The sequence below is a fragment of the Phymastichus coffea genome, unplaced genomic scaffold (assembly GCF_024137745.1).
Source record: "Phymastichus coffea isolate CEN01 unplaced genomic scaffold, Cenicafe_Pcof_1.1 PCOF00048, whole genome shotgun sequence".
Classification (NCBI taxonomy): domain Eukaryota; kingdom Metazoa; phylum Arthropoda; class Insecta; order Hymenoptera; family Eulophidae; genus Phymastichus; species Phymastichus coffea.
In genome coordinates this window covers 1,626,115-1,641,857 of record NW_026706859.1, presented here as the reverse complement: position 1 = coordinate 1,641,857, position 15,743 = coordinate 1,626,115, and the positions used below count along the sequence as shown (strand labels likewise).

The window sequence follows — 15,743 nt, the reverse complement described above, 5'->3', positions numbered from 1 at the left end:
TTATTCCCCTGCGCTCCCAAGTAGAGGCAGAGGTGTACACAATGAAAGCTAGAAACAACCGAGAGACAAGACGCAGGCGGCTCCCATCGCGGTACGATAGGTTATGCCAACGACCATGTGCTAACTCGCTTATGGCTTTTTTTTCGAACGACCGCGATTGTCTTGTACGGCGATCTAATCTGATCTAGAAAATGAGCGTACAACTCAGCGGCTGTCCCCGGTGAAAAAGTGACTGCGACTTTGACCGAACTGCCGCAGTTTTCGAGCCGTGAACGTATCGGCGCACGTAATTAGCTGGGTGCGCGAGGCGGGAGGGATCGCTATTTTTTAGCGAGATTGACAAAATCGCCGACGGGGCGTGTTGGATCTGCGCGCGCGTGTTTGGCCGTAAATCAATGTCCGCAGTTTGCGTGCATTTCTTTTCATTAGAGCGCACGGTAGACAACTCGGGGCGAGAAAGGCGAGAGAAGTGTGCTTTTGTTTAAAAGGCGCGCTCTCGTCGCCCGCCGCGCCGCTACGATACAATGGCCGCGCACACGAGTGAGAGAGAGAGAGAGAGAGAGAGAGAGAGATCGTCTACTGGCCGATCGCATGATTCGTCTGCGTAAATAACAATTAAACGGAACCCACGGCGCAATAACTTAGGCCGGCCTGCCAGCGAGAGTCGGCTATCCTCGCCTGCGCGCAGGATTATCGTGATGCACATAAATCCTAATTACCCGCCCACGGAGTGCGCATAATTACCGATAATTAGCGACGCCCAACCTATCGTCTCCCTGTCTCTAGCCGACTATGCTCGTCTCTCCTCTGCGCGAGCAGTAGCTACTGTTTTTTCCAGTCTGTTTGCGCAAAACAATGCGCCCCGAGCGAACCGTGGCAATTGTCATTGATCTGCAGGCGATTGCCTTTCGCTATCCACTGCCAGATCTGCAAGTCAATTTTAATTTAACTTGCCGAGCCTCCTTCTCCTCCTCCTCCTCCTCCTCCTCCGCCCACAGTGCACAATCGTAAAACACGCTCAAACCGCGCTGCCCGAGTCGAACAGACGTCATAACTTATCAATGGTCCAACTTTCAACTTACCGGGGAGTCACTGGTCCATCATAATCGTCCAAGTTTCTCGATTGATCCAACAGCAAAAAATATCCTTCCAGCTCCTCTAGTTGTGCGGCTCTCGCCGCGCTTACTTCCTTCAATATCTGAAACAACGATATTATGATGAAAGTTCGCACACTTGGAAGCTGCATACACACACGAGTTGGAAAATAGAGATATGCCTGCAAGTTCGTAAAAGCTACACGAGCATGCACAGAGCGATAAAGCACGCAATTTTCGTCAAAAGGGCGAGGCAGTTAGTGGACGTAAGGAAGGTGTAAATAGACACAAAGCATGTGCGAGAGAGCATATAAAGCCTGCAACGAGTTGAAACAAATCTGGCCGCGCTTAATGTTTCCGGTAACAGCTTTGGTTGGCACGTTCGCCTGCTATCCGCACTGTTGGCTTGTACACGTCCGACCGATTTTGCGCGCTGCACAACCACATGCCAATGCCGCCGCTGCCGTCGGCGCTACGCCGCACTTTAATAGGTCTTTTCCAGTGCACATGTTTATGTCACCAGTGTGTAGGAAGTGCCTTTCTTCTCTTTACCCGCCATGCCAACAACAAATCGACTTTGCTACGCAGCTCACCTCGAGCTTGCCGTTTTAATACAACCCTAATAATATAACGTTTCCTTTCCAAACACTCCAAATTATTCGCACACGGTATTTTATTTACAAGTTATTCAACGTCGATCGATCAGAACTAAAACAAAGCCCTGACCTTCCGTGTAGTTTTGTCAAGCCACAAATAAAAGATCATTCGCCGGGAATCGCATACAGGGCAAATGAAACTTTGAAAAACAACCAACGGCGTGTATTTCGTAGTCGATTAAAAAATGCATCCCGCCTGAATGTGCAGTAAAATATTGCTCTCTCTCTCTCTCACCGCAGACCAAAAACAGGGCCATCGTTCGAACTTACCCGGCGTAATATTTTTCCGCCCAAAGCTATTTCCGGTGATATATATATTTGGCAATATACGCGGGTAAAACTGGCTGCTCGGGCTCGCGCATGCATGATCGACATTGCGAAATAATCATTTTTTTGCTGCTCGTCGGCAGAGGGTGGGCATTCCGAAAAGTGAAAGAGAATAAAGGGAGTGTGGGCACGCGAAAAAAGCTTGAAAAATGCAAAGCTCGTCCAAACGAGCGCGGCCCGGGCTTATACATTCTCTTGCAAAAATAAAATCGGTTTTCCGATAACTGGTTATTTGCTCGCACAAGTGGCACGCTGACTGTACGTATAAGGAAGCCAGCACAGCGGAAGCGGTTTTTCGCGTGTAATATTACCGCCGTGTTATCGGTCGAACGCCGAATGGAAGGAAAGACAGACGAGGGAGCGAGTATATTATATGAATACCGTACTAAAATGCGAGATTGTAGCAGAAATGATGGAAAATGACGAGAGGGCACACGGGGAAAAAGGAAGGACACGCGCATATATAGAAAGCTCAAGCGGGCGTCGAGTAACGCAACAATATATCCGCGCGATCACAATATGCCGACATTCAAGTGGCCAATATCAACCAAGTGCACTCGTCTGAGCCAATGCTAATAATCCGCCATTGTTGAGGGATCGCAATCTTCTTATAACTACACGCACGTTCCGTGCTATCGCTGATACTGCTTGCTGCTACGTATGAGGCAGTTCCATCCTTGTCGCGAATTCACATTTTCAAATTGCTCATTGTACACGATTTCGTGGGATAAAATTTATGCAATTATATAATAATACATTTGATTTTTCTTATATTTGTCAAAATCGAGTTTACAGCTAAACATTGTAATGTAACCCCTTATAAAAAAGTGTTAGATTCCATGTTGAAGCATTTTATTCGTGATCTAATTGGCTGATATATAGTTACGTGATATACTGTTATGGCAGCAAATATGCGTGTGGATGTGGTTTCGAGTTGAGATTTTAGTAATAAAAACTCATTTTATCATAATTGATAGGAATAATTTTGAAAATAATGAAAACGAAAAAACGGCAGCTGCATTATTATTATTTTTACACTCATTCTATGAAACTACCAGTGGATAAGTCGTTTGATAAAAGCAAGATGTTGTTATGCTTTGGAATTATTCTGATTATTTTCTATTACAAATCGATAATCTGATATTTGAACGTGTAAGATCTAAAAAAATGTAATATAATATAATCTTTATTCAAAGAGTAGGATAAAAGTTTAATAGTAATTTGAATCGTATAATTGGAAAGAACTGTAGAGATTGTTAGTAGCAGTTTTCGATATGATAATTCATGAATTTAGAATACACGGAACTGTTTTACTAGTACGGGTTTTCCACTGTGATATGTGTTTTGTAAAAACAATTGAAAAATTGACCTTTGAAAAAAATGACTTGCGTTAAATATGTTAATCAATATGATAAGAAATGTAAAAGAAGATGAAAGTGCACAGAGCGCGCTTGAAGTAAAGTTAAAAAGTAGTAAAGTTAAAAACGTGGATGCATCGACGGCTCGCATAGAACGTCTAATGCTAAAATTTATCACAGAGGGTTTGAAGATGTTTGATAAGAGAGAATGGGCGCGCTGAAAGTGTCATTTGTAAATCAGGAGAATGCAACGGCAGAGAGAGAGAGAGAGAGCTCTCTACGAAGCGCACGTTTCTTTGTGCGAGCGCGACAATCGCGGCTTATTGCAGCTCTGCGACAACGAGGCGAAAACCGGAGGAAAACGACGACGAAGCCTCACGACACTCGATCGGGCTAATGCGATTCAAGTGGTGCTGGGGCAAAGAGGAGAGGAAGGGGAATAATAGAAACATCGATGCCGCGGCGGCGCGTTTCCGGCGATCCTTCCTCGTCGTTTATCGGCCGCCAAGATCACGATTGTGCACACATAATACCCACGAGACGAAAGAATTCTCTGTCTCTGTTTCCGTCCTCTTTGCTCTCCGCGTGTCCCAGAAACAGCAAGCAAGACCGAATCGAAAGCTGCCCGTGGATGCCTTTCACGCCGGCGCGACCCACGCGAAGCTCCCGCGCGGAAGAAAGCTCATTTCGAAACAATTATACGCACTTGTTTGGCGCGGCTCGCTCGCCCACGCGTCCACACGCGTTCATCGGCGCAGCGACAATCAGCCCCATTGAGCCTCTCGCCAAGCTTGTACGCGCTAGCGCGGCTAGTTGCAGCCTTTGTCTGCGCTTACTTGTAAGAGCGGCGCTTTCCATTATTCCTCGCGCCGAGCGCTTGGCGCTTGTGTATTCAGACGAAAGTTTCTTGTCCCGACGCAGCTTCGCCTCTCTTGTTAGTGAATAAAAATCACACGCCGCCTTTCCTCTGCAGCCAGACTCGTAGCGAGCCATCATCAGTCAGGAGTGAAAGTGAAAAGTCACGATCACTAATGTCCCCTAAAGTCAAATAACAGACGTACGCAGATCGAATAAGTTAATCAAGTGATTAAGTGTCGCGGCAAACAACTTCATTTATATGCGGCTATCGTCGGATTATAAATCTGTGTCGGTACAATACACAGACAGCGTGCATTGTATTTCGAGAAAGGCCACATTTCCGCATTTTACGCGACAGTAGTAGGCGATCGCGACGTTATCGCGATCGTGGTCCTCCCTAATCAGTCATTCGAATTTAGACGTTAATGAACAGCACTGAATAGAACGCTCTAGCGGTCAGCTAGCGAAACAGCCGTTTTCAGGCAGAACAGAGAGTGAACCGGTGTGTAATGCACACAACTTGAGTGTACAAGCGAGAGCGGACGTGGAATGCAGATTCGAAAAAAGTTCGGTGCAGCGGCAGCAGCTCATGCATACGCACGTGGTTCGCTGTGGGCACACAAGTGGTATAACCTAGCAGAGTAGCGCTCGCAAGAAAGAGAGAGAGAGAGAGAGAGAGAGAGAGAGAGAGAGAGAGAACTGCAACTAGAGTATGATATCTCGGGATAAAAATCAGTCAAACTAATTCTCATTGCTAAGCAGTGGTCGTCCGCATAAATTTGGACTGCCGGCGGACGTTAGGATTCGCGATCAGATTACGCGCAGCTCAAGCCTTGTAGATATTATACCATGAGTGCAGTTCTCTTTCCTGGTCGCGAGCACGCGCCACGTTTCTCCGCGTGTATGTGTATGTGTGTGTATATCGAGTGCATCTCGCTATATGGCTCTCCTTGTTTTTTGTGTGCACGTGTGGCCAGATGCCGCTGCACACGGAGACACGCGCAGAACAACGACTTCCGTGGCGGCTATTTTCTTTGAGACCGCGACCAAGAGACAGAGAGAGAGAGAGAGAGAGAGAGAGAGAGAGAGAGAGAGAGAGAGAGAGAGAGAGAGAGAGAGAGAGCGAGCCGATTGTCTTTGCACTGCACATGCACTGCGCAGTCCTTTCTAAAGTCCTCGTGGCACATAAGTAGCCACAGTTTCTTTTCGCAATTGTGTCATTCCAGTTAGCTTGAATGTTCTTTTGCATGCGCTACCTTCGCTTATATATGCATTTCGCTCCGAGATATGCACGCTCGCTTTATTGTTTCAGATTGCCCGGATACTTTCTCTATGCGGTTTCGTGATCGCCAACTGATTAGAAAAGGCCTTGACATCTCGAAATAAACCATAACTTTTACGACTTGTTAACTTTGACATCAAGATTCTGAACTTTGAAAAGAAAACTAATTATCCCCGTAAGGCTTATAAAAATAGGAACTGGTTTTAATTATAAAACACTTTCACATCGATTGTTAGATTAAAGCTTATTCTCTAATAAGATTGAATCACAGTACTGCAAATATCTCATATTTATAAAATATCTGGAAAGTATGGTATCGCAAACTAACTACTGACTTCATAGTGATCGCGAATTACTTTATTTACGTGATTGTAACAGTTACTTTGACCAATTGTATTAACGCTATCGTTAGAAATGAATATTTATTAGTAACTCTGAAAAAGTTTATCGTGTTGCAATTACTCGTAAATAAACTTAATTGAGCACGTTTTGTTATTTTTTGAAGGTTTTGAAAGGCACAATTATAAGCACACAATTATTTCAAAAAATGTTCTCAGAAATCAGTCACAATGAATGTTCAATATAGAAAATTAATACTAAAATGCGGTTTAAAAGTTTTTCAAGAGCCGTTGTCTCTGAAACAGAAAAGAAGCTGGCAAGCTTATTATAATCGCTGCACGGCCTTTTATGCAAATCCATCGAATATGAGGTATATAACAATCAGCAATCTCGACAATAAATAGTCGGCCTGCAGGACGCCATAAAAGATGCGATCGCAGAGCCACTTCTCGCGTCGCGCGAGAGTTATAAGCAATTATAAAAATGCAATAATAATGGTCGCAAGCGCGTGAGCGAGCAAGAGGTTGCTTCACGCCTCGCGTGTGTAATGTGCCGGAGCGCGAAAAAACAGAAACAGAAGAAAGAGCGAGAAAAGCAGGGGGTCCTGAATTTCTATACGATCGCGGCGAGGCTAATGCGCAAAGCCAACACTTAGCGGCTCACGCGAGTCGGCTGTCGCAATGGCATATTAAGGCAGTACAGCTCTTGACGGGCTGCCAGGCCTACACGACTCGAGTGACACGCGGACTTTCCTCCGCGCACAACCAACACGCGCGCACTTTTCACTTCATCTCCTTCGGCCGCGCGCCTGCGCGCCTGCGCTATTTGTCTTGCGCGCATACCAGTATTTACGTATAAAGCGACACGTCGTCCTTCCCAACCGCGGAATGCCATTCTCCAAACTGGCCTACGCGCCGCTTTTAGAATGCACTCGGTAATGCGATTATGCTAATAAACCGCCCTTTCTCGCGCGCTCCGCGCCGCTCGCAGCGCGCACAGCTAGCTACAGCTAATTATTGAAAATGAGCCATCGATCTTGCCACGCGGCCCTGGGGAGATTATACGGGCACCCGGTGTCACGTGCGCTTATATTTAGGCTTCGCTGAAAACGCCGCTTTTAGTCGGATCATCTCCTTTATCGACGCGGCCTTTTTCGAGAAGGGGCTTCCGAGCACTTAATCAACTGGTGACGCGACCAGCCGATTGATTTCTCGCCAGTGAGCTGTCGGCCGAACGGTTAGTGAAAGCATAACGCTCTATTCTCATACGTTTCCCGCTGCGGTCCAGCACTTGGGAGAAAAACGGCGAGTTAAACCTCGCGCTTACCTGTGGACTTCGCTTCTCGATTTTCGATTATCGAAGGAGAGTTTCGATAATCCCAAAAGATTGATGGGACTGACGGGTGATTTCTGGAGATGTGACGGCATCTCCAGCTTCTGAAATACGTCGGTGATAACGTTCAAATATAATAAGGAGGCATTCAAAAGAGCACGTCCATCGAAGACCCCTGTCCCATTGCCTACAAGAAATACGTCTGGATACGCGGGTTGGCGATGCGGCAAAGGTGCTCATATCCACCTGCTAAGCCTGCGAGTCAGTAACACCATACCTCCGGTATCTTGAATATCTACGATCCTCTGGGGCCTTAGTCACGGACTCTTTCTCCCCGACTTCTCTTTCACCTTTCTTTCGTTCTTTCTTTCCCGCGTGCAAACAGCCAGCAGAGCCTAGATATCACGAGCTGAATGTTTATGTGTGTGGTGTGTGTGTGTGTGTGTGTGTGCGCGCGCGCGCGTGCACGCGTGTGTCTGCAGCCGATGCATTTTAAGCTTCTTAAATTTCAAGGTGAATGCCTGGATATCGGCTCGATCCATACCCCTCGCCCGCTCGCGCACCTTTCCTAGTAAAAGTCCATAACTTTCCCTCTTTACTGGCCACCTGTCCGGCAACGTAGGATTTACAAAAGGCCATCGCCTTATTTTCGAGCTTCGGTCCCCCTAACAATGATTTTCCCCTCCAAGCAATACGCATTGGTGCCTCGGGACACGGGATAGAAATAGATACAGTCTCATGTACCTTTTTCCTCTCCAGTGCCATGTAAACTCACACGATGCGGATCTTGGTTTGTATTATACCTCGGGAAATGCCTCGAAAAAGTAATTCGTTGCACTTGTTTCCAGGTCCTGTGCAAGTAGATTTTTCTCAACTCAACCATACACGCGGATACATACACATATATATTTTTTGTTATCGTTTCCATGTCAACTTGGCTATCCTGCACGCGAAAAATTGACAGTAGTATTATTAAGCAATCACTGGCTAAAAGCTATAAAGTCGTTGTGGCAACGTTAAATTTCTTACGACTCGCTGGCTTGAGCGTATTCGGTACAAGGCAGTAAACGGTTCAATTAGCAGCGAGCTGTAATGAAGTCGAAAATGAAGTGAGCAAACGGCAAGAGCAGGAAATAAACTCCGGTGCGCGAGGCACTTTCTAAGCCGATGCGGTTATGTGTGTGCGCGCGCGGCAATGGACTGGAATATGGTTGCAAGGACTTGCGCGGAGAGGAAAAGTCGACGCGGTTATTTATGGTTTTTCAATGAGCGTTCTCGTTACAGAAGACAAATTGCGATTCAGCACGCGAGCCGAGAGAATTTCAGTGAATGTTTGGCGTTATTTTGACGTATTGTTAGTCCGCGCAAGGAGGCCGCCGTCGCCGCTACCGCTCGCGCTGCATTCTTTCTTTTCTGCTCCCTTCTTCCTCCGCCTTTTTTTCCCTTCATTGCGCTTGCCTGTATTTCTGCCTCGTTCGTCGCCTGCAGTCGTTCGGTACGCGGACTACCGCAGGCATTTTCTCTCTCTTTCGACGTCGTCGCTTATTTCGCATGCCGTGGACGACGGCGTTTCGTATTCCGCGCCGTTTTTACGGCGCTCGATTCGCATAAGTCGCGGAAGTTGCTCGAGGCTGGAAACCGAGCGAGCACCTAGCGCGCCTCTTCCCTCTTCCCTCTTCCCTCTTCCCTCTTCCCTCTTCCATCTTCTTTTTCTTGCCTCATACTCCACTCCGATGGGCAGATTCGTCCACTCCTTTAGCCACGAGCTTTTTGCCATTTGTACTACAATTCATTTCCATGTTTATATCATCAGAGGCTTCGGGCGCTAAAACGAGCGAAGCTCGGTCAAAGTTCACACGGAAAGAGATGAAAATACAGGTTTGCGGAAAAGCTTATGAACAATGTAAAAATGCAAAGTTGCCTAGCCATAGACGAATTTATCGTCTGCTATCGCGTCGGCGTTTACGTACGCGCCGTATACATTACGACAGCGCATCTTTGTGCGCGACTTTTATACATCCGAGCCGTTTGTATGCAGCGCGATTGCGCCTAGTATGTATAAGCGCGCTGACGCATACATCTTTTCCGGTTGCGCCAGAACAAAGACTATGCTGACTGATTTTTTGCTCCGTTGCGCTCCGAATGTCACAAGACTGTTTTTGTCCCACATTTGAAAACTATATATATTGTACGAGCTCGTGGGCATCGCCTGTTCACCGGCCAACCATTTCTCATTCCGAACAATCACTTACGAATTCTGTATGGAGTAAAAAGTCTACACGAAGAAGATTGGCCAGTCGACATTTTTACAGAAGAGAAGATTCGAGAGAAGAGGAGGAAAAGCAACACACACAATGCCACGGCACGGCCAGAGAAACGAGGCGAGCACGCGAGAGCGCAACGTCAAACCGTGGCGCTTCAGCTTCTCGAGTTCTCCAGTCCTTTTCGGGAATAGAAGAAAGGAATCGTAACGCCCGCAGAGGAGCGATAAGTTGGAAGTTGGTCGAGGAGGGACGCCGGGCTCTCTAGCGGCTTTCCACTCTCCGAGATCGAGACAGATCTTTCACGCTCGCTCGCTCGCACGCTTGGCTCTAACGGACACATTCAATCGATTGGTCAATCGTCCCTTTTTACTTTTCCCCTCGTTCTTCCTCTTTTTACGACTCGCGTTCCTCTCGTAGGCGGCTCGCACGCAGCTATCGGAGTAGATTACGCGGCCTACGCGATGCGCGACTCTCCGACAACGCTGGATTTTATCTCGGCTTCTTTTCTCGGTTTGTCCGTTGGCCTCGGCTTCCTAAATATCATTCGAACGCAACTGCGCACACGAAGGTTAGCGTAATAAACGCGAGCTTTGTAAAATATCGAGCGCACGCTCGTTCCGAAAATAAACTTTTGTGGAAAAGCGGCGCACAGGACGCGCATAACGCGGGCATGTAAACCGCCGGCGAAGAAGCGCGGTGTAAAAATACAAGCGGCTCGTAAAGTACGCAGGCGGAAGACAGATGTGCGCGAGCTCAGAGAGGACGCGCGACGTCGCGCGAGGAGATGCACTCGAAGCAACAGATTCCGGGAAGGCCCAGTGCGTTTACGTGCGAGAGCGTGGAGAATCGGGACGTCGGCTCGTTATGCCACGTTCGTAAATCTTGGCCGTGGCTCGGGAAAATTGGTCGCCGCTCGCGCGGGCGCAGCCACTCGGCTAAGAGCCGCTCCGGGAGGTTCGATTGCGCAACAATTGGGTGCGCGCGGCAGAGGAGCGCGCGGAAGGGGGGAGCTAGCTGGAGCTCGGCGCGGAGGCGTGGGCCGCACTGGAAAAAGGAGTTATCGCACCTGTGCGCGAAGGCTACTTGCGCCGCACCGCTCGCGATCGGCGCTGCCGAGATGTACGTAAGGCCGGGCCCGAGAGTCCTTTCTCGGGCGTAGATAGCATCGCGGAGAGGCAGAGAGCCGCGGGCGCTCTCCGAAAAAACGCCGACTCGAGCCGGTTTTTTTCGAGGCACCGCGGAGCAGGCTGCGGCTCGGAGACGGCGCGCGCCAGGCGGCTCGACGAGTCCTTCCCGCTCGCACGGCGGCCAAACGACGCACGTCTCCGCGCGCGAGCGCTCGCGAATCAACAGGTGCCCTGTGTCTTGCCGGCCAGCTCTGCGGACCCGAACAAATCGCTGCCTCCTCTGGGCTCGCGCCTGCCGAGAAAGCCCCTTGGACTCGTGTACAGAGCGCGATATCGACAGCCGCGCATCAGAGCCGACCTGCCGCCCGTAATAGCGACGAGCGGCCGAGAGCCGGCGCGCACCTGCTGCCGCCGCCGTGCACGCTTTGCTGCTCTGCGCGTGCATGCGCGGCGCGGCATACGACTGCAGACGGAAAGCGAGCTGCGCGTCGATTAATCCATTTTCACCGTTCAGCTCGCTCGTGGCTTTCGGGGAATGTAATTTCTGCGGAAGCGAGGTGCTCCTTTTTTTCTTTTTCTTTTGGCCTCCGCCCTCCGCACCACCTCTTTTTACGCCGCGATTTTTATGACTCTGTTACATCGACGGTTACGCGCAACTTTACGCACGCGACTCTCGCCCTCGCGCGTGCTGCAATTTGATCATTTCTTCCTCGCTCGTTCGTACGCGAGCGCTCCCACTGCTGCTTAAACGCGGATATAGGTAAAAGCGCCCGTCGACTTTACTGTCTTTTTTTCATGTCTCTTAACTATTTTACGTCCCTTTTTATCGGTTTCATTTTAGATTTCTAGCACTAGTACAACACCTCGAATTTCAATTCCCCGTGCACAATAATTCATTTTAATGATATGCTGCGCTTTTAATTGAATGTCGGTCGAATTTCTTGGGTTGTCAGAATTAAAATAGTTCTTTTTCACTTACATCCTTCTTCAATATACAAATGAATCAGTTAGACGTATACTACATTTGCTGTTAGTAAATAAAACTTTGCTTTTTTTTTCTCTCCCAAAATATCCTATTAAGGAAATGGTTGAAGAGCTAGTCGATGGGTTATCAATCACCGCCATCGATCGACTCCTAATCCTTGCCAATATTCGTTAACTTCGACACGCCGTGGGGTGCGAGGGTTCGATTAAATTCCAAGTGTTTTTCCACCCGTCTAAAAAGCAGTCCAATTTTCTACTTAAATATAATCTCACGATTTTCAATAATCGTTTTGCCCAATCCTACATTAATGTCTCGATGATGATTGTTTTTACTCAAAAATGATTTTACATCCTCCGTTAAGTAGCATTAACGAATGAATTATATTTTGTATGTACCTAAAACATTTCAACAAAGACTGATGAAGAAGCAAATAAATATTCCAAAATGTATATAACATTTTTTCACTCTTAACGTGTTATTTATATAATTAATAACCTTATAATAGACGATGGCTTTATAATACTCGTTCAAAGAACTTTTCTTTCGTTGATGTTTGCGTAGGTCTGAAAAAGCAGAAATGTACTGGCGTGATGCTAGGGTACGAAAGTCAATGGGGTAAGCTAGCCTATCTCCCTTATACAGCATGCCTTCCAGGTGTCGCCAGCATGCAAGAAGGCATAGAAAAAAAGATGAAGGGATGAGGGATGCTTCGTCGGTAACGACGAATTCAGCAATCACGAGCTAGGTATGTAGCCGAAGAGCATTGCGCATACTTAGTTCCGTTATGGTACATAAAACTGTTAAGTAGTAATAGCCGAAAGCGGTCAGACGTTTTCGTCTTCGAGGGTTTCGTCCAGTTGCAATTTGACGACCAGAGTAATATTACAACGGAAGATTACTCTTGAATAAAACATTAGGTATTTTCGATGAAGCTACTTGGAATGCCAGTTGCAACGATCACTCACGAGAAATCACCAGTTAGTTGATGTTTGCGATTTAGTGAAATTCAAATATCAGCATTAACGTTGAAGTAGAAGCAATATTATAGAAAAACCACATATCGCGAAGAGAGAAAATAAAAAAGTGGTTGGCCTATAAAGCTAAGTACGTGAGAAATCTCTCGCGAAAAATTGCGCGTGCAAAAAGAGCACGAGATAGCGACGCGCAGTGCCATCTATTCGTCGGAAAAACGTCGCGTCAGCTCTCTGGTGTACCGGCGGCCGACGTCGCGACGCAGATGGCGCGAGTTCCCGACGTCCGCAAGCGTCGCGACGCTCCCCTTATCTGCCAAATCTGCCAAGCCGGCGCTACACGTATGCGCAAACACGCGCGTACGGGTGGCACACGCACACGTCGCCTCTTAGCCGTCGGTGTCGGCAAAAGCAGTAAACAGACGACGGCGGCAGAGAGCGAGCGAGCGTCCTTGGCAAAAGTGCTGTGGCGTGCAGTGCGTGGCGGTGGGGGCGCGAGTTGCAAATGAAAAAAAAAAAAAACAAACAAAAGCATAAAAAGGGAAAAGGCAGCAACGGCAGCAGAAAAAAGAGTGGCGGCGGCGCCGGAGGGGGATGTCCAGGGTGGGAGTCGAGTCGGTCGCGCGCGTTGGCCTGGGCGGAGACTGGCGCGGCAGCGCGAAAGAAGAAGTGGGGTGTCGGGAGCGTGCGTTTTTCTCGCGAGTCGAGGCGGAGTTACGAAAAAAAGCGCGGCTGCGAGTGCGGGGTGGAGCGCCAGCGCGAACCGTGAGGCGCCTTATCGTGCCCGAGGATCCTGGAATTCGCAAGTCTTAGAGGGGGATGACGCCCCTACGCCGCCGCTCACACAGGAATGCTCTCGCGGTCGACGGAGAAAGAGAGAGAGAGAGAGAGAGAGAGAGAGAGAGAGAGAGAGAGAGAGAGAGAGAGAGAGAGAGAGAGAGAGAGAGAGAGAGAGAGAGAGAGTGAGAGAGAGCGCGCGCGCGAAACGGAGAAAGCTTCAGTTCGGCAAAGTGCCAACGGGGAGCCGCGCGAGTCTCGTGCCGACCGACAACCGACAGAGTCAGTTGTACGCGTGCCGCACCACGGACCAACTCGCTCGCGAGCAGCAGACGACAAAAAAAGCGAAAGAGCAAACGAGAATCTGGATTAATGACGATTCATCACGGACTTCGCGTTGAACTTTAGTCGGATGCAAGTACCTCGCGTCGTGTGCAATCATCGCTGCCGTTTAGTGGTACAAGCGTACATGATTGAGTGTGTATAGAACGTGTAGGTGCCGTGCGGGAGATATCGAGCTATTTCTATCTACTGCTGCCGCTGCCGCTGCCGCTGCCGCTGTTGTCACTTGCCGGCTTGCGCGCCCGAAGCCAGAAAGGCAGCCAGAGAGCAGTTGCAGACGACGTACCGCTGTTGTGAAAGCGCGATTGAGAACCGCACGACCATCGGCGGCCCCCGCATGTAAATGCAGTAATGTGAGTCGACTTGCTTATTATGCCCGTTTACTTAAGCTAATAACGCAGACTGAGACGGAGTTGGCTTATTTTGTAATTACCCTGCGTTGTACCGATCATAATAACCAGCTCTAACTTGTTGCACGCTCCTCCTTTATTCGATTTATCGAATCGATCGACGCACCAAATTGGCTTTCGCTTAATCGCGAAACACTTTCCGTGCAAATGCCTCGCGACGCTCGTTAATGTCATTTAATCAAATAATCGGCTTTCAAGCTATTTGGAGCGTACCTTTTCTTCGGGCTTTTTTCTTTTCACTCTCGTTTATACTTTCGCTTCATAAATATGTCTCAATGTGAACTTATTGGCTTATGGATAACGAATGTACTTAGCAGGTAGTCACTCTCTTAAAGTTATTTCAGTCAAATAAACACTTTGAATTATCAAGGACGAGCTTTCGCTGATATCTATTACAAATATACTTTTCGATCAAATACCCTCTCAGGGATGAAGAAATTGATAAGATAACTTTCGATGACATTTCATATCAGTCGTGTATAGCTAAGAAAATAAACCCAGTCGAGTTTTCAGGTTGTCGAGTTTGTCACAAAAATATTGACAACGTTTGCTGCTTCAAATTATTTCATCGTATTTTTCACTCAAACATTTTTTCCCCTTGTGTTCAATAGGCAACTCTTGTACTTATTCTCAGCACCAACAATTTTCAAAGATAAAACGTCGGTTTCAAAAGAAAATCTTGTTCGTATTGAAAAAAGATTTTTAAAGTCTATATCTTGCATGGCAAGAGTACACGTAACACAATAAAATATCAGGCGAAATTGGGAAAAAGAATTAAAATAAGCATTTTAGTTATACACGTGGCTATATAATCAGACAGCTTTATTCAAAGTTATTAAAAAAATTATAAATAATTTTGACTATCTAAAATTAGCACTTTACAGACTATGAATGCATAGAAAAACATTTCAAAAATATTATAATAATAATTGGTAATTGAAATATTAGGTAACAAATAAAATTTACCGGGATCTTTGAATATATATTTAATTATTGCCAATCAGATATAGTTTTCTTCTCAAAAATTAACTATAATATTATATAATTTATCCCCTAGAAAGAACTATCAATTGAATTTGGAAACAAGTAATAATATTTTATGAAATTCATATATCATTCAATGTAAATGTTAAGACTAAACACGATTGAATTCGATGACGACTTGAGTTGTAAGATATCGTTCGATCATGGCCATCAATCTTGAAAAATGAAATCAATTGATGACTGTAAATTTGGCTCTTAACTCTATAGAACATGCAATATTCCTGATTATTCTGCGTATTCATACTCAGGTAAAATAAATTGAATAAAAAGACATTGCTAAAATATCTACAAAGAACAGACTACATTTTCACAGCTGTTATATTCACAATTAAGGTAGTCGTAATCGTGGCTGTTATTGTAGCTCTTCGGAGTTTCAGAATGTGCTAAAAGATGAAAATTGTTGAGCTCGAAGCAGTTCGTTGGATGTAAGTGTAGGGAAAAGTGCGCTTGAGTTGCGAACCAAAGCGGAGATTTTCGGAAACTAGAAAATCTGGCATTGTTGACAGCAGGCTGGCTGTAGACGCAGCTCCTGGGCAGTATCCGCGAATACGCGCGTCCCGAGCGAAGGTTGCGCTTG

The 15,743-nt window shown here is 46.9% G+C and overlaps 1 protein-coding gene and 1 long non-coding RNA gene across 3 annotated transcripts in view; one reads left to right on the top strand and one right to left on the bottom strand.

Annotated features, from left to right (window-relative positions):
• Positions 1-5,745, top strand: part of LOC131665221 (uncharacterized) — a 55,533-nt gene extending 49,788 nt beyond the window's left edge. For both annotated transcript variants that reach the window (XR_009302007.1, XR_009302006.1), the window contains one exon: positions 5,606-5,745. This is a non-coding gene — a long non-coding RNA (uncharacterized LOC131665221). The remainder of the gene's footprint in view (positions 1-5,605) is intronic.
• LOC131665220 (UPF0489 protein C5orf22 homolog) overlaps positions 1-15,743 on the bottom strand; it is a 349,516-nt gene that overhangs the window by 91,157 nt on the left and 242,616 nt on the right. Inside the window, exon 6 of the mRNA XM_058936965.1 lies at positions 1,083-1,198. Coding sequence (XP_058792948.1) covers positions 1,083-1,198 — 116 coding nt within the window. The remainder of the gene's footprint in view (positions 1-1,082; positions 1,199-15,743) is intronic.